This window comes from Salvelinus sp. IW2-2015, linkage group LG7, assembly GCF_002910315.2.
Source record: "Salvelinus sp. IW2-2015 linkage group LG7, ASM291031v2, whole genome shotgun sequence".
NCBI classification, from domain to species: domain Eukaryota; kingdom Metazoa; phylum Chordata; class Actinopteri; order Salmoniformes; family Salmonidae; genus Salvelinus; species Salvelinus sp. IW2-2015.
The window spans coordinates 26,537,757-26,564,615 of NC_036847.1; the positions used below are offsets into that span (position 1 = coordinate 26,537,757).

General features: G+C 41.5%; 1 protein-coding gene across 1 annotated transcript in view; it reads left to right on the forward strand.

The window, feature by feature from the left end:
• The first annotated feature begins 10,251 nt into the window (after window positions 1-10,251).
• Window positions 10,252-26,859, forward strand: part of LOC111966730 (arf-GAP with coiled-coil, ANK repeat and PH domain-containing protein 3-like) — a 91,492-nt gene continuing 74,884 nt past the window's right edge. The window contains exon 1 of the mRNA XM_023991616.1: window positions 10,252-10,418. Coding sequence (XP_023847384.1) covers window positions 10,372-10,418 — 47 coding nt within the window. The 5' untranslated portion in view covers window positions 10,252-10,371. The remainder of the gene's footprint in view (window positions 10,419-26,859) is intronic.

The following is a 26,859-nucleotide window of genomic DNA, read 5'->3' on the forward strand; positions in this document are numbered from 1 at the left end:
GACCTGTCACTTGGGGATTGATATGGATTTATCTTATGAATATTTGATCAGTTGAAAGTACTATCCTTTGTCCCTGGTCCAGCTCTTCTGACTGTGACCCCAACTAATGTTAGCCAGCCTTGGCTTCAGAAGGATACTGCTCTTGTCTTGCGTTCAGAATCAGTAGCCCATTGATTATGACAGCTCTGCTATTGACTTTGAAACTACTTCCCCTGCAGCACAGGGACCTTGTCTAAAGCAAAGAGGATTTGCTTGCCTGGCATTGGTTGTCAGTTGAGACGCCTTAAGTAATTAAGCTTACCTAGGCTAACACGACTAACACACAATGGAGCCGAGGTCAAAACTTCTAATGTCTTTTACTACTGCAGAGATTTAGGCCTGCTTTTCCATAGGCTACTTTCGAAGGTTGACAAACTGAAAGGGACTCAACAGAGTTGTGGTTAGTGCCTGGTTCTCTCCCTGGGTCTATATACTGTAAACTACTTTCTAGGCGTCCATGCGATGAATTTATATGGATGAATATCCATTTTAAGGTTAAATATCTGCATAAATATACATTTTAAGGTTAAATATATGGATAAATAACCATTTTAAATATAATGTTAAAAGAATCTTGAAAGTATATTTGAAGAGACATGCCACTACATTACACCTACCCTGAAGAAGTGCATTACAGAACCAGTAGTGCATATGATTCACCTGCACTATATGATCATCACATTTACTTGTCACCCAACATCATCAACATGTTTTGACAGTGTCATATTTAATGCAAATTATTGAGTGAATATACTGTATAATGTACTTGAAGGAGTGTGATGAAGATCTCATTTATAATTTATGGTCCACTCTTCAACATTTGACAATTTATTTGTATTAACTTTTTACTGGTTTACAGTTTTGGTAGAAGTAGTTTGTACATACTCTACTCTATCTTACTATGAGTTCATTGCAACACCCAAGAAATGTGATAGTTGTATGTATGGTATTCATCTCATACATTAGACACTACCAACAAATCCAAAGTTGTTGGGATGAAAACATTTAGTCTGATGTTATTCAGTCCCTGACTGTAGGTGTTCGCCTTGACTTCAGGCTTGGCTCTCTGTTGGATTGCTTACTGTAGCCAATGCAGAGTCGGCATGTCACACACAAACTACAGAGAGAAGAAACGGCGGGAGCAGTTGGACTGAAAGATTTACGAGACTTGGTAATCAACGTTAACAGGACCACTGAATAAATCATAGCTGCTGTTAGCATGCTGTCTAAGTGCCTCTGGCAGGTTCCATACTTCATGGATAAAGAATACAGCATCATGCTAGCTTGACCTACAGAGAGCAAGAGGGCATGACACGTCTTAGAGAAATGTAGAAAATATAAATAATGTAATGATGTTAATCAATAAAATTTGCATGATTGATAACATGCTCACCCAGGTTATTTCTCAAATGTACTTGGATGCTTAATCCTCGTAGTAAATACTTTCAGTAATCATAATTTTACAATAAATGTATTGGGCTATGATGATAAATAATGAACTATCACAAAGGAAGCTCCTCCCAGTAGAACAGCTCAGTTCATTATCTGTAGCATCCTCAGTGACTTCATTAAGTTGTAGACAGCATTCACCTAGCTTGATTCTGTTGGTTGTCTGAGGTAATGTGAAACTACAACTGGTGCTGATGATGAACCGACGGGATATCCTGGTGATCATCCTTGGAGAGATTCTCTCTGTTATGCAAGTAGTAGAGTAAATTCAAACATCTGGTATGCAATGGTATCTTGATCCTTCACACTACTGCACACTTGATACTACAGAAGAACGCAGCAGTTTTGACAATTGCTGGAAAGTTCAAAGTGCTCAGTTGGAAACTGAAACAGTGACTGTCATTAGTTCTTTATGAAAGATAAGGTCTGTTTACACAGCAGAGAGGAAGATGAACCCAGACCTTCAATATCTTGGTGCTTCTTCATTTTTCACATTATCTTTCCCTCTGTAGGAGATAAAGACTGTTAGGTAAAAAGCTGACATCATGGGGAATTTATTTATATATATTTTTTTCACCTTTATTTAACCAGAACAAGTTCTCATTTACAACTGCAACCTGGCCAAGATAAAGCAAAGCAGTGCAACAAAAACAACCACACAGAGTTACACATAAACAAACGTACAGTCAATAACACTATAGAAAAATCTATGTACAGTGTGTGCAAATGTAGAAGATTAGGGAGGTAAGGCAATAAATAGGCCATAGAGGCGAAATAATTACAATTTAGCATTAACACTGGAGTGATAGATGTGCAGGTGATGATGTGCAAGTAGAGATACTGGGGTGCAAAAGAGCAAGAAGATAAATAACAATATGGGGATGAGGTAGTTGGGTGTGCTATTTACAGATTGCTGTGTACAGGTACAGTGATAGGTAAGCTGCTCTGACAGCTGTTGCTTAAAGTTAGAGAGGGAGATATAAGTTTCCAGCTTCAGCGATTTTTGCAATTCGTTCCAGTCATTGGCAGCAGAGAACTGGAAGGAAAGGCGGCCAAAGTAAGTGATGGCGTTGGGGATGACCAGTGAAATATTCCTGCTGGAGCGCGTGCTACCGGTGGGTGTTGCTATGGTGACCAGTGAGCTGAGATAAGGCGGGGCTTTACCTAGCAAAGACTTATAGATGACCTGGAGCCAGTGGGTTTGGCGACAAATATGTAGCGAGGGCCAGCCAACGAGAGCATACAGGTCGCAGTGGTGGTTAGTATATGGGGCTTTGGTGACAAAACGGATGGCACTGTTATAGATTACATCCAGTTTGCTGAGTAGAGTGTTGGAGGCTATTTTGTAAATGACATCGCCAAAGTCAAGGATCAGTAGGATAGCAGTTTTACGAGGGTATGTTTGGCAGCATGAGTGAAGGAGGCTTTGTTACTGGAAGCCGATTCTAGATTTCATTTTGGATTGGAGATGCTTAATGTGAGTCTGGAAGGAGAGTTTACAGTCTAACCAGACACCTAGGTATTTGTAGTTGTCCACATGTTCTAAGTCAGAACCGTCCAGAGTAGTGATGCTAGTTGGGCGGGCGGGTCATCAATAGATGACCTTCTTTGCGAGGCATTGGAAAACCTCCCTGGTCTTTGCCATTGAATCTGTGCTTGTGTAACAGTATAACTTAGTCCGTCCCCTCGCGAACCAGGGACCCTCTGCACACATCAACAACAGTCACCCACGAAGCATCGTTACCCATCGCTCCACAAAAGCCGCGGCCCTTGCAGAGCAAGGGGAACCACTACTTCAAGGTCTCAAAGCGAGTGACGTCACCGATTGAAACTCTATTAGCGCGCACCACCGCTAACTAGCTAGCCATTTCACATCGGTTACATTTGAAATTCACTGGTGTTTAACATGATTTTTAAATGACTACCCCACACATAATTGTATGTGTGGTGTACAGAGATGGGCAGTCATTTAAAAATCATGTTAAACACCATTGTTGCTCACAGAGTCCATGCAACTTATTATCTGACTTGATAAGCACAGTTTTACTCCTGAAGTTATTTAGGATTGCCATAGCAAAGGGGTTTAATACATTTCAGCTTTTCATTTTTTATTAATTTGTAAACATTTCTAAAAACATAATTCCACTTTGACGTTATTGGGTATTGTGTGTAGATCAGTGACACACAATCTACATTTAATCCATTTTAAATTCAAACTGTAACACAACAAAATGTGGAAGAAGTCAAGAGGTGTGATACTTTATGAAGGCATTGTACTAGGATAGTAGAAAGGAGAGAGCCAAACTAGGTCTCCTTCCCAGACACCCACATCTCACGATAATTCCACACTGCTGCAGTGCTTGTGTCTGCCATGAGAGGGCCATCAAAAAAAATAAAAAAATCTGAGCCGACAGCTACCCTTCCTCTCACAATTCAGAGGCATACATTTTACATCTGCACTCTCTGTGGTGGATGCCACCCAGTCACTGACTGTGTCTGAAACAGAAGCAGAGGACGGGTCTTGAGTAGTGCAGTACAGTATAGTGGAAGTCAACCTATGCTTATACAGTCTTATTTGTCTATCCACTGCACTCTGAGGCCAAGATTTCATGTTAGTACCACTTGTCTGAATAAAAGGACCCAATGAACTGATGATGTACATAAAATGTCAGCTCACCATGATCTTTTTTGTCAGTGGTGGAGAAAGTAACCAATTGTCATACTTGAGTAAAAGTAAAGATATCTTAATAGAAAATGACTCGAGTCACCCAGTAAAATACTACTTGAGTAAAAGTCTAAAAATATTTGGTTTTAAATATACTTAAAGAGCCACGGAACACACCGATTGGCACGTGTATTTTTCTGTTGCTCATTAGAAATACGAGATTGGTTAATGATGTTTGTCCCCCCTGAGACACTGTAGACTTGAAAGTATTGTTCACTTTCTCAAAATCCCCAGAATGAATCTAAAATTACTCAAGAAATCTGTCATTCATTTTGACATTTTTGCCGAGGATGTTTTATTTGCGCAATTTTACATATAACTAATTTGTTTGGTGCAGTATTTCTCAAGTAAAAAAATATGCGACGTGTTTTCTTATGTAACAAAGTCGGGACGCTGGGCAGGTCTGTTTTACTGTCTATAATATTGGATTGAGAGCAATCACCGCAGCTGTTCACCCCATGTTAGTGGGCGAACGTACATCGTCAAATCCAAACCCAACCTTAATTTACCTGTTGTGACGCATGGATGTTCCAAACTCTGTTTTAGATGAGACTGACTTTATGACCAAAATTATCCTATTTACACTTTGTTGTCAATTTTGACAATAGAATAACTGTTTCCGACTCCTTGTTTTTAAAGGGATTTGTTGCTTTTTAAAGGCAGTTGCTCTTTAAGTATCAAAAGCAAATGTAATTGCTCAAATATTCTTAAGTATCAAAAGTAAAAGTATAAATCTTTTCAAATTTCTTATATTAAGCAAACCAGACGGCACGTAATTTTTTATTTTTTCAGATAGCCAGGTGCACAACAGCACTCAGACATTAAGTATTTGTGTTTAGTCTGTCCGCCAGATCTGTCACGTTCTGACCTTAGTTACTTTGTTTTGTCTTTTGTTTTAGTATGGTCAGGGCGTGAGTTGGGTGGGTTGTCTATGTTAGTTTTTCTATGATTTTCTATTTCTGTGTTTGGCCTGATATGGTTCTCAATCAGAGGCAGCTGTCAATCGTTGTCCCTGACTGGGAACCATATTTAGGTAGCCTGTTTTCTGTTGAGTTTTGTGGGTGGTTATTTTCAGTCTTTGTGTGTCTGCACCAGACAGAACTGTTTTCGGTTGTTTCTTTGTTATTTTGTTATTCAGTGTTCTGTTTGATGATTATTAAACATCATGAACACTTACCACGCTGCACCTTGGTCCTCACCTTCTTCCACTGACGACAGCTGTTACAAGATCAGAGGCAGTAGGGATGACCAAGGATGTTCTCTTGATAAGTGCGTGAATTGGACCATTTTCCTGTCCTGCTAAGCATTCAAAATTTAACGAGTACTCTTGGGTGTCAGGGAAAATATAAAGTAAAATTTACATTATCTTCTTTAGGAATGTAGTGTAGTAAAAGTTGTCAAAATATAAATAGTAAAGTACAGATACCCCCCAAAAACGACTTAAGTAGTACTTTAAAGTATTGTTACTTAAGTACTTTACACCACTGCTTTGTGCCTATGGATCTATGTACAGTATGTCCAGAGGTGCAGGGATTTTTTTCTTTTTTCTCTCTCTCTTTCTCTGCATGTTCTCGTCATGCAAGAAGTTTCCTTCTAATATCTCACCCCAAGTGTTCAAATCAGTCTGCTGACTCAACAGCTTTCGAAAAGCTCTGAATGTGTAAGGAACAGGAAAGGCTTTGATCTCAGAGGAAGAAACGGAGCAAGGGATGAGAGAGAGAGAGAGGCCTTGATTTGAGCAAGTCTAATTTTAGGCCATGAAGCGATGGAGGACGCTTATGTAAGACAGACACATGGGGGTGCAGCATGCAGGGATGCTACTTTTGTGAAAGACTAACAAACTCCACAACACCTGCTCCAGTAGAACACATTCCTCTATCCTCTTCCTGACTGAAGGACAGATAACCCAAGTAGCCTCCCCAAATGTCAGATACATAGGTTGAAACACAGTATTTGTAATGGGAAAGAGACACGTTTACAGATCAACAAGGGAAGGAAAAGGTTAGTAAATGTAATTTTCAGACAGCCCCCCAAATTGTTTAGGTGTTTATTTTTGGCATCTGCTTTAGAGTCAATCACCAAATTTCAATCATGATTACTCCTTGGGTTGCATCTGGCAAAGCTCTAATAACTATATCTTTCAATCACAATTTAAACAAATGCCTTCCCTCTATATTTCCATTCACACATATTAAAATCTGTCATATATAATCCAATATAATCCCACTCCTGGACCACAGCCTATAGGGAGGAGGTCAGAGACCTCAAAGTGTTCAAGACAAAGGAGATGATTGTGGATTACAGGAAAAAGAGGACCCGAGCACACCCCCATTCTCATCGACGCCCTGTAGTGGAGCAGGTTGAGAGCTTCAAGTTCCTTGGTGTCCACATCACCAACAAACTAACATGGTCCAAGCACACCAAGACAGTTGTGAAGAGGGCACGACAAAACATATTCCCCCTCAGAAGACTGAAAAGATTTGGCATGGGTCCTCAGATCCTCAAAAGGTTCTACAGCTGCACCATCGAGAGCATCCTGACTGGTTGCATAACTGCCTGGTATGGCAACTGCTCGGCCTATGACCGCAAGGCACTACAGAGGGTAGTGTGTACGGCCCAGTACATCACTGGGGCCAAGCTTCCTGCCATCCAGGACCTCTACACCAGGGGGTGTCAGAGGAAGGCCCTAAAGAGGAGACTCCATCCACCCTAGTCATAGACTGTTCTCTCTGCTACTGCACAGCAAGCGGTACTGGAGCACCAAGTCTAGGGCCAAGGGGCTTCTAAACAGCTTCTACCCCCAAGCCATAAGACTCATGAACATCTAATCAAATGGCTACCCAGACTATTTGCATTGCCCCCCCCCCCCCCCCCCTTTTACACCCCTGCTACTCTCTGTTGTTATCAATGCATAGTCACTTTAATAACTCTACCCACATGTACATATTACCTCAACTTACCGGTGCCCCCGCACATTGACTGTGTACCGGTACCCCCCTGTGTATAGTCTCGCTATTGTTATTTTACTGCTGCTCTTGAATTATTTGTTACTTTTATTTCTTATTCTTACTCATATATATTTTTTAACTGCATTGATGGTTAGGGGCTCGTAAGTTAGCATTTCACTGTAAGGTCTACACCTGTTGTATTTGGCGCATGTGACTAATAAGATTTGATTTGACAGGAGCCAAATTTTATCTGACTTTTAAAATGAAATGGTCTTCAAAGTTGAATCAACAGTTGTGTCATTGAATCACATCACTTGAATAAACTGTAGGAAATGTTATGGTTTCTAGAGTCTATCCCATGATAGGAATGTATGCATCCTATACTACTACACCCCTTATCACACCCCAAACAAAAGGGGGATTAATTCAGTTCTCGTGACTTCATGCTTACATCTCCATGACTAAACCAAGGTAGTCAGGCCAAGTCTTGACTAGCAGCAATTCATCCAGCTAGTCAAGACATCTCTTCCTCAGCAGAGTAGCGAGGCAAGGACCCGGGTGGGGGTGAGATCATTCCTATTCAGGGTCACAGCTAGCCTCTGAAAGCAGGAATAAGAAGGAACAATAGTGTTCCATAAAAGGCTGCAGTGAAACCCCTAGCACTTTCTCCCCCCCGGCCTTCCAATTTCCTGTGAATGAATAATATCCTATTTTTGGCCTTACCTAGAGGGATGGGGAGGGAAATGGATAATGCACTTGAAATACAGTATTCTATATTTACAAGATTTTCATTGAACAGCTGGCAGATATTTCTCTCATCTTAAATTAATTTATACACCTGATATGCATTTCTTCCCAATAAATTCTTTAGGTTGTTAGTGAAAGAGTAGATTTATTTTGATACAGTGTATGTAATATTTGCTGTTTAATGCCCAGAAGCCAGAAGATCATGTTGCCTGGGTATATATTATATTTGTTAGTGTTTAATTAATGTGTTACACAGAAATAGAAGTAAAGCTGAAAGATCATTATGTAATGAACACAAGGGGAGACAGAGGCCTGGTTTCAAGCGCAGGGCGCAGCAGGTGTTTATTGCAAAGGACCACAGGAGGAGGCAGGTAGCTGGGTCCAGGGGCAGGCAGAAGGTCATACACAGGGTGTCCAAAAGGGCAACATTACAGGCAGGGAAAAGGCTAGTACCGTAGTCTGAGAGATCAGGCAATAGGTAGTACAGGCAGGGAATAGGCAAAAACTACCATACATGGGCAATCTAGCGCTCTGAAAGACGTGTGTCACAAAACAAACAATACCTCACAGTGATGGGGTGCAAGGAACTGAACTAAATAGTGTGTGATAATGACATACAGGTGTGTGAACAGGTGATTAGAATTCAGGTGATTGGGATCTGGAGAGTGAGCCGTGTTCAGGGGATCTAGGTGTTTGAGAGTGTGAGCTGGAAAGTGGACTGGGAAGTGAGCTGCGTTCAGGGGATCTAGGTGTTTGAGAGTGTGAGCTGGAAAGTGGACTGGGAAGTGAGCTGCGTTCAGGGGATCTACGTGTTTGAGGGTGTAAGTTGGAAGCAGACGTTACACATTAGTTGATAGGCCACTTTAGAATCAACAATCTGATATGAGCTGTGTGTGGACAACATTGTCAAAGAACAGATTTGATGATGACAAAACCAACCCACTGTACTGAGGGGTGTTAAATTCCAGATTAACAGTGGAGATTTATGTACAGCTCTAGAGCTCCTAAACTTATCTTGAACCAGAGCCATCCCAGATCTTAGCATCTTCTCTGCATCAGTTATCACATTGGGCCACCAGGGCTGAACTCCCTCTTAATATCATGTTTCTCTGTGAGAATCTGGTTTCCTGGTGAAGGTGTTGCAGACAGATCTCACCAGAGATTGGCACTGTGGAAAAGAGGAATTTAGCTGTGCTTCAGTCAAGGACTGCCAGCTGTGAGGAGGGGCCAATGGTCATCTGACTGTGAATACAGAGACAAGAAAGGAAACTCCAAACTCTAAACATTTAATTCACACTCTCTCAGATACACTCGCTAGTATACTGACTTTACGCACGCACGCACACACGACAGTGTGATCAGCGTCAATCAACTGTTAGGGTTACACGGAACCCAAATCGGCTGCGCGCGTGCGCCATCGTGCGCTATCGTGCATAAATGTATTTTGCCCCCCCACACCAAACGCGATCACGACACGCAGGTTAAAATATCAAAACAAACTCTGAACCAATGACATTAATTTGGGGACAGGTCGAAAAGCATTAAACATGTATGGCAATTTAGCTAGCTAGCTAACGTTAATTTGTCCTATTTAGCTAGCTTGCTGTTGCTAGCTAATTTGTCCTGGGATATAAACATTGACTTGTTATTTTACCTGAAATGCACAAGGACCTCTACTCCGACAATTAATCCACACATAAAACGGCCAACCGAATAGTTCCTAGTCATCTCTCCTCCTTCCAGGCTTTTTCATCTTTGAACTTATATGGTGATGCATCTAAACTTTCATTGTATTACCATGACAACGGCAACAAAGTTCGTCTTTCAGTCACCCACGTGGGTATAACCAATGAGGAGATGGCACATGGGTACCTGCTTCTATAAACCAATGAGGAGATGGGAGAGGCAGGACTTGCAGCTCGATCTGCGTCAGAAATAGGAACGACATCTATTTTAGCACTTGGTGTCGCAGACGCTCGTTGGCGCGCACAAGCAGTGTAGGTACAATAATTAAATAACATGGATTTCTAAAAGTATTTTGCGACGCTCGCGCATGCGACGTGTCCGGTCTGGTCAGCATGTTAGGGCAAACAGCAGGCCCCACTCTCATATTGTCTCTCTAGTAGTGTACAGTAACGGCTTAATAACTATAAATAAAGTTGTTTCATTGATATTGACACAAAATATTCCATAACAATGTGTGTTGTAGTAGGCTTGCCATGTGATTTCAAGCAGAATACGCTCCCTAAATTTGAGCGCGCTTCTTGTTGAGAATGAACGTTTGACGATAGTCCCTAATATTTCTCCAGCGGTCTAGCTCCTCAAATATTCCAGGCTCTCGTTTCAGTGAAGTAGCACAGTAGACTGTCACTGCACGGAATACATAGCTACACTTTTCTGTTATTCATAACTTTCTGGAAATGAAATTTATACGTTAAGCTTGAAGACTAAATCCAGCCCAAAATGACGGTGGACTTTGAAGAATGTGTGAAAGATTCACCCCGGTTCAGGTAAGAATTTGCGCATATCTTCTGTTTCGCTTGTTGAATTGTTCAGGGATTCGCACAATCGAGGAAGACGATTTCCAGGATTCTAAAAATCTCCAAATACCTTGAAACTGCAAATAGTTTCAATTGAAAATAAGAAATGTTAAATAGCTGTTTATCTTTCCATATTTGAATTCAATTAACCTATATTGCCATTGCAAGGCAATTATTGCAGTGAATTTCACAAGGCTGGACTAGGCTACTTGATATTAATAATCCATCATTTTCTTGCCATGTTTCAAAGAAATGCGTAAAAATTGCCATTGCTTATCATAGGACAACCTTGGAGTGCATGGTGAATAAAGGTCGTGTGTCCTTTTACGGAGGTGGATTTCCCATCACCAAAAGACAGATGAAAATACTATAGGCTACATTATCATTAGTGTTAGTAATATCTCGACTTCTGTCTGCTACATCCATTCCTCGGTTGTTGAGCACTTCCATGGGACAGACATCATGCGTTTCACCCCCAACCCTCCCATGACGCACGAACATTCATAGATCACATGTATTTAGAATCCTTACTATAGCAGGGCTTCCGTCAGGAAAATCGTTTTTTGGAACAATCATGTGTCATACATGTGTCATACACTGACTTTGTGTTCAACTGCATGGTCACTGTTTGTGAGAAGTGTGACATTCACCAAATTGTGATAATAATGTACATTTTGAATTACATTTCGATCTTGTATTTGTTCTTTAGATTACACAATATATGTTGTTAATGAAAAATAGGCCTATTGTCTATTCTGAAAAACATGTCCATCCCATAGTCTCCTCTTCATATTTGAATTCTGGAGGATGGGTTCCATGACTGGGACTGATTAGCCCTGATGTTATATGGCAGGAACTCTCCCAACTCCAAAGGCACTTCCCTTTTATTCAACTGCTCTCCTGGCAGAACTGCAAACTGCACACTCACAAAGGAAGCACTTCAAACAGTGGCTCTCAGGGAAACTAGAAGGTCCCACGCACTGCCTCACTGCTGCATGCTCCTCATGCTACGGCTGCTGCTACGACAGCGGCTGTGTGGTGCACACAGCACCAAAGGTTAGCTAAATAAATGAAGGCATTTCTTTACACCCACATCCCTTCCCAGTCCCCTTCCCAGCCCTGGATGTCATTCCTCCCATTAGATTCCTTCCTCCCCTGCATCTAGAGTTAGCGTTCCAAATGGCACTCTTTTCCCTACATAGTGCACTACTTTTGAGCCTATGTGTGGAAGGAACTGGAGCGGCTGTCAGGCAGGCTGTAGGGTGTCTGCCTGGCCTGCCTGGCCTGCATGCCTGGGTATGTGTGTGCACTGCCGCCATAGTAGAGGTCCCACAGATATAATCTGCTCTCCAAATCAAAGACTTCCAGACTTGGCAGCAGAACGTTAATGACTGCCATCTGGGCCTAAGAGAGAGAGGAGAGGTAGGCAGGTCTCATGAAGTGCTGAGTGAAGGGTATTTACAGAAACAACTCTCTCTGTGTTTGTGCTAAAAGACCAAGGCTATACTGTGGCAACCAGAGTGGATCATCTTGCACTAGGCAGACGTTACTTAGCCCATTGCACACAGCTTGGAGAGATCTTTGAAGTCCCTCTTAGTTGTACTTAAATGCTAAAACGTTTTTGTTTAGCCATTGCTGTGGAAGAGGAATGAAAATTATCCCATAGATGCGATGCTTGGCAAAAACTAAGTATCTGACCTGCAAAAGCATATCAAATGAGCGCAAAAGATAGTTGTTTTATCATGTTCAGAGTGTTTTGAGTAGAGTTTGAACAATAGTTATGTATGCCAACAACTAATTCAATTATTATGCAGTGACAACAAGGCTGTTTTGTATCCTGAAATGACCAGATCAGAGTCAGCCACCAAAAGAGACACACTTCTGAAGCAGCATATTCTTCCCACTGAATCCTGACAGGGAATTGAGCCCATATTGAAATGGGCCTTTTGTGGCAGTTAAAAGCAGTGTAAGTGTTATGCAACAAACCCTGGAGCTGGAATGACTGACTGCCTGGCAGACTGGCTGACTGACTCACTGACTGACTGACTGACTGCTGGCTGGGAGGAAGCAGCCAAGACCAGAGGGAAACAAGCCTTTCACATTTGATATTTGAAAGCCACAGTAGAGCTAATGGGCTACTTCCCACACGTGTAAAAACATGTAGGCCATCAATTCTGCATGGCTGTTTTCACACGTTGGAGTTGGAGTCCATGTAGCACATGGGGATGTGTGAAACTTACTCCTCAGTCTGAATTGTCTAGCTTTTCGCGTGGCGCTGACCGGTAAGATGCTTCATGAGGCCAGTCATGCATGTGTGCTAGCAGGTCAGAGGTCCTGGGTTCCAGCCTCTGTGAGACAAATAAGGAGGAAGTGGTACTCGCTAAGCAAGCAGTGTGACGTCCTTTACATCATCCGCATTTTGAGCTGAGATGGCTTCTTGTGTCGTGGTTTACCATTACAATCCTCATCAATACAATTGCATATACAGTTGTCATATACTGAACAAAAATATAAAGGCAACATGCAACAATTTCAACAATTTTTTCATATAAGAAAATCAGTCAATTGAAATAAATTCATTAGGCCCTAATCTATGGATTTCACATGACTGAGGTGGGGTGCGGCCATGGGTGGGCCTGGAAGGCCACAGACCCACCCACTTGCCAGCCAGGCCCACCCACTGGGGATCCAGGCCCAGCCAATCAGAATGAGTTCTTCCCCACAAAAGGAATTTATTACAGACAGAAAAACTCCTCAGAACCCCCCCTCCACTCCCCCTCAGATGATCCCACAGGTGAAGAAGCCGGATGTAGAGGTCCTTGGCTGGCGTGGTTACACGTGGTCTGCGGATGTGAGGCCAGTTGGACGTATTGCCAAATTCTCTAAAACGATGTTGGAGGCAGCTTATGGTAGAGAATTGAACATTCAATTCTCTGGCAATGGGTCTGGTGAACATTCCTGCAGCCAACATGACAACTCCCTCAAAACTTGGCCTTTTATTGTCCCCAGCACAAGGTGCACCTGAGTAATGACCATGCTGTTTAATCAGCTTCTTGATATGTGACCGACCGGTCCGGTCTTATGTAGCAAAATTTCAAATTGTGCTCTTTACGTTGGATGAAAGTAGAGACTCAGAGCTAGAAAATTGTATATCATACACTACAGTTGAGGAACAATCAGAAAGTAATTCTGCTTTGAAAGTTGATAAACTTGTAACCCCGAGAAAATGTCCTTTGAATGTTTTGATACACCTACTGAAGAGCTCTTCTTTGTCTACACCCATTCAGCATCATTCACACCCTTTAAAGTCTAGGCCCACCCATCTCTTTAAGGATTCACATGTGAGGCCATGGGCGAAACAACCAAAGATTTCAAGACTAAAGGCTGGTTTATACTACGGGTGTGTTTGTAAATTTAATCTGGAGTGCCAGAGTGTGCTCCGAGTGTGCTTTGGGCATTCGTAAACTCAGAGCGTTGTCAGATTGTCAGTTTGTAAATTCAGAGCGTTTTGCTCTCGGAGAGTTCAGAGCGCACACTGGATGCTCTGGCCGAGGAGTAAGATATGATCCGAGTGCTCTGACCTAACAACAGCAGTCAAGCACCCAAGCTAACTGGCTAACATTGGTTAGCTTGTTAGCTACTTCCAGACACAAATGAGAGAACAGCTCACCCCAGCATAGGTGGTTAGGCTGCTTTTATGTTATCCAGATCGTTGGTGACTGCAACTGTGCTGCTGGCAACAATTTAATTATGCTTTTTTGCCAACGTTTACTGACTCCAGACATATTCAACGGGGGTTGAGCGTTCGTAAATTCGTCAGTTATTCTGTGCTCTGGCAGTGCTCTGAAATCGAATTTTCTAGCTACGTCTATTGACAGTTGTCGTAGAGACATCATGAAGATTCTATTGAAATGGTTACTTGCATAGTGGAGTCTTTTGTTTAGACATGTAGCTAGCTAAACAATTAACCATAATTCCAACTCATAACATTACCACACTGCATGAATCTGCAGGTAGCTAACCAACCAGGTTCAATGTTAGCTAACATTAGTCTATAACTAGCAATGCAAATGGCTCTGAGATACAAATAATATTACTACACAGATAATAGACGTAACGTTAGCTAGCGAGCCAGACAGCTAACGTTAGCTAGCTAGCTAACAGTACACTTTAACTTGAAATGAAAACGACTTTCTGACAAAATTATAAATAATTAACGTTATATCTGAAAATGTAATATCTGAAGATGTAGCTAGCTAGACTCTTACCCATATACATGGATGGACGCTTCTCCCTCTCTGTCACGGATGCCATGGTTGCCTTTGTTTGAAGATGTAATCCGGAGACAGGTGTTTTATACAACAGCCTTCTGTGTGTTCTCTTTTCGACTTCATCTGCATATTTGCAATCAAACGCCAGAATTTTCTCCATCTCCTTAGCGATCATACTCTAATTCCACTGATTTCAAAACTCGACCCTCCAGAAAGTGGAAAGCAACTCTTATGCAGTTCTACTAGGAGATATCTATAAAAAAAAAGCTGTGTCAGAAAGGATTACCTACACATACTGACCAGCTCATGTTATAGACAGAAGCGGGCTACATGGCCACTCATTATCTCAGCCAATCATGGCTAGCGGGAAGGTTGCCTACCTTTTCTGTGGCTAAACCAACTAGGCTTGTAATTTTAACAATTTTATTTGTATTTACAGATGGCATACATGTTTGTTATTAAGGGACATCAAGGTTAATTTCTGCCAAAGAACGCATTTTTATTAAAAAAAAGTTTATGTTCAAATGTCTCTCCTGTGAATTAGTGATGCGAGACATACGCCTAGTTTCCTGAAACGAGTCACATTTGCCACACCTGTCAGGTGGATGGATTGTCTTGGCAAAGGAGAAATGCTCACTAGATATTAACACATTTGTGCACAAAATTGGAGAGAAATAAGCTCATGAAACATGAGACCAACGCTTTACGTGCTGCTTTTATATTTTTGTTTAGTGTATATTAAATGGGCTATTTAGTTTGATTGATGTAGCTTTTCTACACCTCTTCCGTTTTCATTGGTCAATGCTATTGACAAATTCTTCAGTTGTGTTCTTACCTCCTTGGTTTATAGATTACCAAGAAGCCAAATTATATAGTGCATTAAGTAAGCTCCAAAATTGTGAAAATCCCCTCATTGTGTACCCTCTATTTGGTCTCTATGGATACACCGTTGGACAACAGATGTGAGATTGTAGCCAAGGCACTCCAGTCCACATGGGTTTTGAGTGAGAGGTTTGTGATGGTCACTCACATGTGTTTGTTTGCTGCATCACAACATTGGCAACTTACAGTAACATTTGTGTTGTTTCTCCTTCACTCAGATGTTATTTTGAGGTCACACTCACATATTTGTAAAATACTTGGTGTCTATCTGTGGCCTCACTTTCACTTATGAAGCAGTCCCTCATAGGCCTACACATCACACATGGCTGTAACTCACTGGTGCTGCTCTGCCTATAAACATGTGTAATGTAACAACAAAACCTAACATTTATGTCCACAGTAGCTAACAACATGATAACATGTAGGTGTATTTTCCTACTGTGAGTTATTATGACCTATTATGACCTAGCACACTGTAATGAATACCACTTGTGTTTGTGGGTGAGTAATGAGTATTTATAAAGCCGAGATGTGTGGTGAGGCTCGAGAGAATAGTCAGTTTACAACCAGCCCCCCCGCCAGTTAATATGACCACTGGCGCTGCCTATAGCCCTGTCTGTCCAGGCTGTGTCCAACTCTGTGCATCCTTTCCTCCTCAGAGTTTATCAGCAGAATGTGGCCATTGTAAACCATGTTCTGAGTTACACTACTGACTCTTCAATGGAGCTGGCTGGCCTTCAGGCATTGAGGTGTGTGAGTGTGGCTCCTCCTTCCCCTTTTCAGTAAACACCTGAGGCCAGTGTGATGTGAGGCTGCCTTGATGCTGACAGCCTGACGGCCTTTTGGTCATTGACTCATAAGCTCTGACGGAGTCAAGGAAGACAGCCAGGGAATTCAAGGTCACTGACCTTTGACTTCAGCTATGTTGTGTGTGTGTCTGTCTTGAGAGAATTGAATGAATTTATACATAACTGTGAGGAACCGTGACAGTGTCATATTTCAGGATATGGCCTGCGATGGAGGAATGGCGAGCATGTGGCACAATGTCCCGCTCTGTGAAAGATGGCTACTCTACCCTGAGGATACATTTTGTATAATTTGTATGTAAAAAAAGAGAAAAAACGTGTTCTCAGAGAGCATCTCAATGACTAAATAAGTTCATGGCTTACATTATGCGAAATCTGAAATGCCATTCTGACTGGTCAGTAGTTAAATTAGGAAACACATTCCATTATGATGGAATTACATTGCATTACTGTTTTTATCTGATTCTATACCCATGTAATCATAGGGTGTACTTTCCATTTTGGGGCTATTCAGTTTAGTAAGGCTACTTTGCGTGCATTGTTTTCTTACATTAATTGTTTTCAATCAGCCCCGAATTGACTGTAGTTACTAGAGGTCGACCGATTAATAGGAATGGCCGATTTTTTTGGACACCGATTTGGCCGATTTTTAAATGTATTATAATTTAAAAAAAATTACACCTTTATTTAACTAGGCAAGTCAGTTAAGAACACATTCTTATTTTCAATGACGGCCTAGGAACGGTGGGTTAACTGCCTTGTTCAGGGGCAGAACGACAGATTTGTACCTTGTCAGCTCGGGGATTCAATCTTGCAACCTTACTGTTAACTAGTCCAACGCTCTAACCACCTGCCTCTCATTGCACTCCACGAGGAGCCTGCCTGTTACGCGAATGCAGTAAGAAGCCAAGGTAAGTTGCTAGCTAGCATTAAACTTATCTTATAAAAAACAATCAATCAATCAATCAATCATAATCACTAGTTAACTACACATGGTTGATGATATTACTAGTTTATCTAGCATGTCCTGCGTTGCATATAATCGATGCGGTGCGCATTCGCGGAAAAAGGACTGTCGTTGCTCCAATGTGTACCTAACCATAAACATCAATGCCTTTCTTAAAATCAATACACAGAAGTATATATTTTTAAACCTGCATATTTAGCTAAAATAAATCCAGGTTAGCAGGCAATATTAACCAGGTGAAATTGTGTCACTTCTCTTGCGTTCATTGCACGCAGAGTCAGGGTATATGCGATAATAATAAACGTTTTGTTTTCGAAATGATAGTTTCCGGATTCGACCATATTAATGACCAAAGGCTCGTATTTCTGTGTGTTATTATGTTATAATTAAGTCTATTATTTGATATTTGATAGAGCAGTCTGACTGAGCGATGGTAGGCAGCAGCAGGCTCGTAAGCATTCATTCAAACAGCACTTTCGTGCGTTTTGCCAGCAGCTCTTCACTGTGCTTCAAGCATTGCGCTGTTTATGACTTCAAGCCTATCAACTACCGAGATTAGGCTGGTGTAACCGATGTGAAATGGCTAGCTAGTTAGCGGGGTGCGCGCTAATAGCGTTTCAAACGTCACTCGCTCTGAGACTTGGAGTAGTTGTTCCCCTTGCTCTGCATGGGTAACKCTGCTTCGAGGKTGGCTGTTGTCGATGTGTTCCTSGTTYGAGCCCAGGTRGRRGCGAGGAGAGGGACGKAAGCTATACTGTTACACTGGCAATACTAAAGTGCCTATAAGAACATCCAATAGTCAAAGGTATATGGAATACAAATGGTATAGAGAGAAATAGTCCTATAAATACTATATTAACTACAACCTAAAACCTCTTACCTTGGAATATTGAAGTCTCATGTTAAAAGGAACCACCAGCTTTCATATGTTCTCATGTTCTGAGCAAGGAACTTAAACGTTAGCTTTTTTACATGGCACATATTGCACTTTTACTTTCTTCTCCAACACTTTGTTTTGCATTATTTAAATCAAAATGAACATGTTTCATTATTTATTTGAGGCTAAATGGATTTTTATTGATGTATTAAGTTAAAATAAGTGTTCATTCAGTATTATTGTCATTATTACAAATACATTTAAAAAATCGGCAGATTAATCGGTATAGGCTTTTTTTGGTCCTCCAATAATCGGTATCGGTATCGCCGTTGAAAAATCATAATCGGTCAACCTCTAGTAGTTACATTGCAGGACATAGCCTCTCCTCTCACAAGCAACAGTGTGAAAGGGAATTACAGTACAGTGAGATTCGCTAACCTCAAGTTCTTAGTGTTCTTCAAGAGAAACACACTTGTTGCTGCAAAGAAAAGCCCTAGATTTTTCCAGTGGACCTTTCTAGGAGAATCAGTCACTAATGCTGCTTGGAAAGAATATAGCCAAAGTGTTCCTCAGAATGCAAACTGAAGCACACCTGTTTGAAAGCATGAAGTGGGTCTTTTTAAACATTTAAGATGGCCGTCATCCAATATCTTCATAAGTGGAGCACTGTTCTTGTCCACCTCAGGGGTTGATGTTATCGCTATGATGTTGGAGTGGAGACATGACACATGTTGAGAAACGTATCCTATTGGTCTGTATAGAAGACAAGACGTTTGTTGAATGTTGCTCTCATTTTACCCTTGCCACCTATTTGAAATATCTTCTTTTTTGAACTCTTGGTCGTTCTCATAGTAACAACAAGAAGTTCAGCTGATCATGCCATTACTTTCTTTCTCTAGTCCTTCTCGAAGATCTGCTGCGGTCACAGCTGCTCTGAGCTGGAAGGGATTCCTTCCTGCTGCATGGTCTAGTTGCTTCTGTTCTATTTCATACTGACCAGCTTCTTCCATTTGGAACCTGTGTCAGTGAGCCTCCCAAAACACCCTGACCTTGGTCAACGGGGGAAGTAATTGACTCTGACATCAATCTGCCCATCAGATGCATCCGTCTGCACAGCCATGACGGTCACTGATACCAACAGTCGTGGGAATTGTGGTGAAACTGTATTAAATTGTGAAGTGCATAGATGAGATATAGTGCTGACAAATGACAGACTGTTTTGTTTCTCCTATGGGTGACCCCACAGGGTTTTTTCTAGATCCAAATGGGCGTGTCAATGGGTGTGGTCACCACTGCTTTTTTTCTGTGCAATTTGATCATTTTTAAGACAATTTTCTGCAATTCTCCATGGAGCCAAGATACAGTTTTTGAAGTTTATGTTCTGCAATTCTACACATTTTGCCATGGAGCTGAGGGGAAATGTTTCAGTTTTAAAGATACTTTCCTGCAGTTCTTTGCATTTTGTTATTGCTGTGTTATTTTGCTCAAACTCAATAACAAAATTGTTTGGAGAATTTTCAATTCCTCCTATATATATGTACAGTGGGGAGAACAAGTATTTGATACACTGCCGATTTTGCAGGTTTTCCTACTTACAAAGCATGTAGAGGTCTGTAAAATCCAGAAAATCACATTGTATGATTTTTAAGTAATTTTCATTTGCATTTTATTGCATGACAAGTATTTGATCACCTACCAACCAGTAAGAATTCGGCTCTCACAGACCTGTTAGTTTTTCTTTAAGAAGCCCTCCTGTTCTCCACTCATTACCTGTATTAACTGCACCTGTTTGAACTCGTTACCTGTATAAAAGACACCTGTCCACACACTCAATCAAACAGACTCCAACCTCTCCACAATGGCCAAGACAGAGAGCTGTGTAAGGACATCAGGGTAAAAAATTGTAGACCTGCACAGGCTGGGATGGGCTACGGGACAATAGGACAGCAGCTTGGTGAGAAGGCAACAACTGTTGGCGCAATTATTAGAAATAGAAGAAAATAGAAGAGTTCAAGATGATGGTCAATCACCTCGGTCTGGGGCTCCATGCAAGATCTCACCTCGTGGGGCATCAATGATCATGAGGAAGGTGAGGGATCAGCCCAGAACTACCGGCAGGACCTGGTCAATGACCTGAAGAGAGCTGGGACCACAGTCTCAAAGAAAACCATTAGTAACACACTACGCCGTCATGGATTAAAATCCTGCAGCGCACACAAGGTCCCCTGCTCAAGCAGGCGCATGTCCAGGCCCGTCTGAAGTTTGACAATGACCATCTGGATGATCCAGAGGAGGAATGGGAGAAGGTCATGTGGTCTGATGATTCAAAAATAGAGCTTTTTGGTCTAAACTCCACTCGCCGTGTTTGGAGGAAGAAGAAGGATGAGTACACCCCCAAGAACACCATCTCAACCGTGAAGCATGGAGGTGGAAACATCATTCTTTGGGGATGCTTTTCTGCAAAGGGGACAGGACGACTGCACCGTATTGAGGGGAGGATGGATGGGGCCATGTATTGCGAGATCTTAGCCAACACCTCCTTCCCTCAGTAAGAGCATTGAAGATGGGTCGTGGCTGGGCTTCCAGCAGACAACGACCCGAAACACACAGCCAGGGCAACTAAGGAGTGGCTCCGTAAGAAGCATCTCAAGGTCCTGGAGTGGCCTAGCCAGTCTCCAGACCTGAACCCAAAAGAAAATCTTTGGAGGGAGCTGAAAGTCCGTATTGTCCAGCGACAGCCCCGAACCTGAAGGATCTGGAGAAGGTCTGTATGGAGGAGTGGGCCAAAAATCCCTGCTGCAGTGTGTGCAAACCTGGTCAAGAACTACAGGAAACGTATGATCTCTGTAATTGCAAACAAAGGTTTCTGTACCAAATATTAAGTTCTGCTTTTCTGATGTATCAAATACTTATGTCATGCAATAAAATGCAAATGAATTACTTAAAATCATACAATGTGATTTTCTGGATTTTTGTTTTAGATTCCGTCTCTCACAGTTGAAGTGTCTATGATAAAAATTACAGACCTCTACATGCTTTGTAAGTAGGAAAACCTGCAAAATTGGCAGTGTATCAAATACTTGTTCTCCCACTGTATGTGTGTGTGTGTGTGTGTGGTGTGTTGTGTGTGTGTGTGTGTGTGTGGTGTGTGTGTGTGTGTGTGTTGGTGTGTGTATATATATATATATATTATATATGTGTGTGTGTGTGTGTGTGTGTGTGTTGTGGTTAAAGTCGGAAGTTTACATAACACTTAGCCAAATACATTTAAACTCAGTTTTTCACAATTCCTGATATTTAATCCTAGTAAAATGGTCTTAGGTCAGTTAGGATCGCCACTTTATTTTAAGAATGTGAAATGTAAGAATAATAGTAGAGAGAATGATTTATTTCAGCTTTTATTTCTTTCATCACATTCTCAGTGGGTCAGAAGTTTACATACACTCAATTAGTATTTGGTAGCATTGCTTCAATTGTTTAACTTGGGTGAACTTTTCGGGGAGCCTTCCACAAGCTTCCACAAATAAGTTGTGTGAATAAGTTGTGCCCATTCCTCCTGACAGAGCTGGTGTAACTGAGTCAGGTTTGTAGGCCTCCTTACTCGCACATGCTTTTTCAGTTCTGCCCACAACATTTTCTATGGGATTCAGGTCAGGCTTTGTGATGGCCACTCCAATACCTTGACTTTGTTGTCCTTAAGCCATTTTTCCACAACTTGGAAGTATGCTTTGGGTCATTGTCCATTTGGAAGACCACATTTGCGACCAAGTTTTAACTTCCTGACTGATGTCTTGAGATGTTGCTTCAATATATCCACATAATTTCCTACCTCAATATGCATCTATTTTGTGAAGTGCACCAGTCCCTCCTGCAGCAAAGCACCCCACAACATGATGCTGCCACCCCCGTGCTTCACGTTGGGATGGTGTTCTTCGGCTTGCAAGCCTCCCCCTTTTCCCTCCAAACATAACGATGGTCATTATGGCCAAACAGTTATATTATTGTTTCATCAGACCAGAGGATATTTCTCCAAAAAGTACGATCCTTGTCCCCATGTGCAGTTACAAACCGTAGTCTGGCTTTTTTATGGCGGTTTTGGAGCAGTGTTTTCTTCCTTGCTGAGGCCTTTCAGGTCTGTCGATATAGGACTCAATTTACTGTGGATTAAATACTTTTGTACTGTTTCTCCAGCATCTTCACAAGGTCCTTTGCTGTTGTTCTGGGATTGATTTGCACTTTTCGCACCAAAGTACGTTCATTCTCTAGGAGACAGAACGCGTCTCCTTCCTGAGTTGTATGACGGCTGCTGGTCCAGTGTTGTTTATACTTACGTATTATTGTTTTACAGATGAACGATGAAGTCGGTCCGTGTCACCTTTCAGGCATTTAGGAAATCTGCTGCCATAGGAGACTCGATGGAGGTTCTACAATTTTTTCTGAGGTCTTGCTGATTTCCCATGATGTCAAGCAAAGAGGCACTGAGTTTGAAGGTAGGCCTTGAATACATCCACAGGTACACCTCCAACTGACTCAAATTATGTCAATTAGCCTATCAGAGGCTTCTAAAGCCATGACATAATTTTCTGGAATTTTCCAAGCTATTTAAAGGCACAGTCAACTTAGTGTATGTAAACTTCTGACCCACTGGAATTGTGATACAGTGAAATATAAGTGAAATCTGTCTGTAAACAATTGTTGGAAAAATTACTTGTGTCATGCACAAAGTAGATGTCCTAACCGACTTTCCAAAACTATAGTTTGTAAACAAGAAATTTGTGGAGTGGTTGAAAAAAAGTTTTAATGACTGCAACCTAAGTGTATGTAAACTTCTCACTTCAACTATATATATATATACAGTCGTGGCCAAAAGATTTGAGAATGACACAAATATTAATTTTCACAAAGTTTGCTGCTTCAGTATCTTTAGATATTTTGTCAGATGTTACTATGGAATACTGAAGTATAATTACAAGCATTTACAAGCATAGGCTTTTATTGACAATTACAATGAGGTTGATGTAAAGAGTCAATATTTACAGTGTTGACCCTTCTTTTTGTTTTTTTTGTTGACCCAGTGTTGATCCTTCTTTTTCAAGACCTCTGCAATCCCCCCTGGCATGCTGTCAATTAACTTATGGGCCACATCCTGACTGATGGCAGCCCATTCTTGCATAATCAATGCTTGGAGTTTGTCAGAATTTTGGGGGTTTTGTTTGTCCACCCGCCTCTTGAGGATTGACCACAAGTTGTCAATGGGATTAACTTCTCTAGGATAGGGGGCAGCATTTTCACGTTTGGATGAAAAGCATACCCAAATTCAACTGCCAGCTACTCATCCCCAGAAGATAAGATATGCATATTATTAGTAGATTTGGATAGAACACACTCTGAAGTTTCTAAAACTGTTTGAATCATGTCTGTGAGTGTAACAGAACTTATTTAGCAGGCGAAACCCCAAGGACAAACCATTCAGATCTTTTTTTTGAGGTCACTCTCTTTTCAATGTGTTTTCATTGGGAATACAGATTTCTAATTGACCTTCTTGCAGTTTCTACCGCTTCCACTGGATGTCAACAGTCTTTAGAAATTGGTTGAGGTTTTTTCCTTTGTGTAATGAAGAAGTTCGGCCATCTTGAAGTGTCCTGTTAGTTAGAGGCGCGTGATCAGAAAGCTAGCTACAGTTTGTTTTAATCCTGTATTGAACCCAGATCATCCCGTCTTCAATTTTATCGATTATTTACGTAAAAAAATACCTAAAGTTGTATTACAAAAGTAGTTTGAAATGTTTTGGCAAAGTTTACAGGTAACCTTTGAGATATTTTGTAGTCACGTTTCACAAGTTGGAACCTGTGTTTTTCTGGATCAAACGCGCCAAATAAATGGACATTTTGGATATATCGACGGAATTAATCGAACAAAAGGACCATTTGTGATGTTTATGGGACATATTGGAGTGCCAACAACAGAAGCTCGTCAAAGGTAAGGCATGAATTATATTTTTATTTCTGTGTTTTGTGTCGCGCCTGCAGGGTTGAAATATGCTTCTCTCTCTTTGTTTACTATGGTGCTAACTCAGATAATAGCATCGTTTGCTTTTGCCGAAAAGCCTATTTGAATTGTGACATGTTGGCTGGATTCACAACAAGTCTAGCTTTAATTTGGTATCTTTCATGTGTGATTTAATGAAAGTTAGATTTTTATGGTAATTTATTTGAATTTGGCGCTCTGCATTTTCTCTGGCTTTTGGCCAAGTGAGACAGTAGCGTCCCGCCTAAACTCAGATTTTTTTATATAAATATGAACTTTACCGAACAAAACATACATGTATTGTGTAACATGAAGTCCTATGAGTGTCATCTGATGAAGATCATCAAAGGTTAGTGATTCATTTTATCTCTATTTCTGCTTTTTGTTACTCCTCTCTTTGGCTGGAAAAATGGCTGTGTTTTTCTGTGGCTATGTACTGACATAACATAATCGCAAGGTGTGCTTTCGCCGTAAATCCTTTTAAAAATCAGACATGTTGGCTGGATTCACAACAAGTGTAGCTTTAATTTGGTGTCTTTCATGTGTCATTTCATGAAAGTTTGATTGTAATAGTAATTTATTTGAATTTGGCGCTCTGCATTTTTACTGGCTTTTGGCCAAGTGGGACGTTAGCGTCCCACATATCCCAGAGAAGTTAAGGTCTGGGGAGTTTCCTGGCCATGGACCCAAAATATTGATGTTTTGTTCCCCGAGCCACTTAGTTATCACTTTTGCCTTATAGCAAGGTGCTCCATCATGCTGGAAAAGGCATTGTTCATCACCAAACTGTTCCTGGATGGTTGGGAGAAGTTGCTCTCGGAGGATATGTTGGTACCATTATTTATTCATGGCTGTGTTCTGAGGCAAAATTGTGAGTGAGCCTGCTCCCTTGGCTGAGGAGCAACCCCACACATGAATGGTCTCAGGACTGATGGTAGCACTCACCTTGTCTTCTCCGGACAAGTTTTTTTTCCGGATTCCCCAAACAATCGGTAAGGGGATTCATCAGAGAAAATTACTTTACTCCAGTCCTCAGCAGTCCAATCCCTGTACCTTTTGTAGTATATCAGTCTGTCCCTGATGTTTTTCCTGGAGAGAGGTGGCTTCTTTGCTGCCCTTCTTGACACCAGGTCATCCTCCAAAAGTCTTTGCCTCACTGTGCGTGCAGATGCACTCACACCTGCCTGCTGCCATTCCTGAGCAAGCTCTGTACTGGTGGTGCCCCGATGCCGCAGCTGAATCAACTTTAGGAGACGGTCCTGGCGCTTGCTGGACTTTCTTGGGCGCCCTGAAGCCTTCTTCACAACAATTGAACCGCTCTCCTTGAAGTTCTTGATGATCCGATAAATGGTTGATTGAGGTGCAATCTTACTGGCAGCAATATCCTTGCCTGTGATGCCCTTTTTGTGCAAAGCAATGATGACGGCACGTGTTTCCTTGCAGGTAACCATGTTTGACAGAGGAAGAACAATGATTCCAAGCACCACCCTCCTTTTGAAGATTCCAGTCTGTTATTCAAACTCAATCAGCATGACAGAGTGATCTCCAGCCTTGTCCTCGTCAACACTCACACCTGTGTTAACGAGAGAATCACTGACATGATGTCAGCTGGTCCTTTTGTGGCAGRGCTGAAATGCAGTGGAAATGTTTTTGGGGGATTCATTTCATTTGCATGGCAAAGAGGGACTTTGCAATTAATTGCAATTCATCTGATCACTCTTCATAACATTCTGGAGTATATGCAAATTTCCATCATACAAACTGAGGCAGCAGACTTTGAAAATGTATATTTGTGTCATTCTCAAAACTTTTGGCCATGACTGTGTGCACACACCACCGGTCAAAAGTTTTAGAACAACTACTAATTCAAGGGTTTTTCTTTATTTTAACTATTTTCTGCATTGTATCATAAAAGTGAAGACGTCAAAACTATAAAATAGCACATATGGAATCATGTAGTAACCAAAATGTTATTTTATTTATTTGTTTACTTTATATTTGAGATTCTACAAATAGCCAGCTTTTGCCTTGATGACAGCTATGCACACGCTTGGCTTTCTCTCAACCAGCTTCACCTGGAATACTTTTCCAACAGTCTTGAAGGAGTTCCCACATATGCTGAGCACTTGTTGGCTGCTTTTCCTTCACTCTGCGGTCCGACTCATCCCAAACCATCTCAATTGGGTTCAAGTTGGGGGATTGTGGAGGCCTGGTCATCTGATGCAGGACTCCATCACTCTCCTTCTTGGTAAAATAGCCCTTACATAGCCTGGAGGTGTGTTGGGTCATTGTTTTGTTGAAAAACAAATGATAGTCCCACTAAGCCCAAACCAGATGGGATGGCGTATCGCTGCAGAATGCTATAAGTGTGCCTTGAATTCTAAGTAAATCACTGACAGTGTCACCAGCAAAGAACCCCCACACCATAACACCTCCTCCTCCATGCTTTACGGTGGGAAATACACATGCGGAGAGCATCCGTACACCCAAATGCGTCTCAAAGAGACACCGGTTGGAACCAACAATCTCCAATTTGGACTCCAGACCAAAGGACAAATTTCCACCGGTCTAATGTCCATTG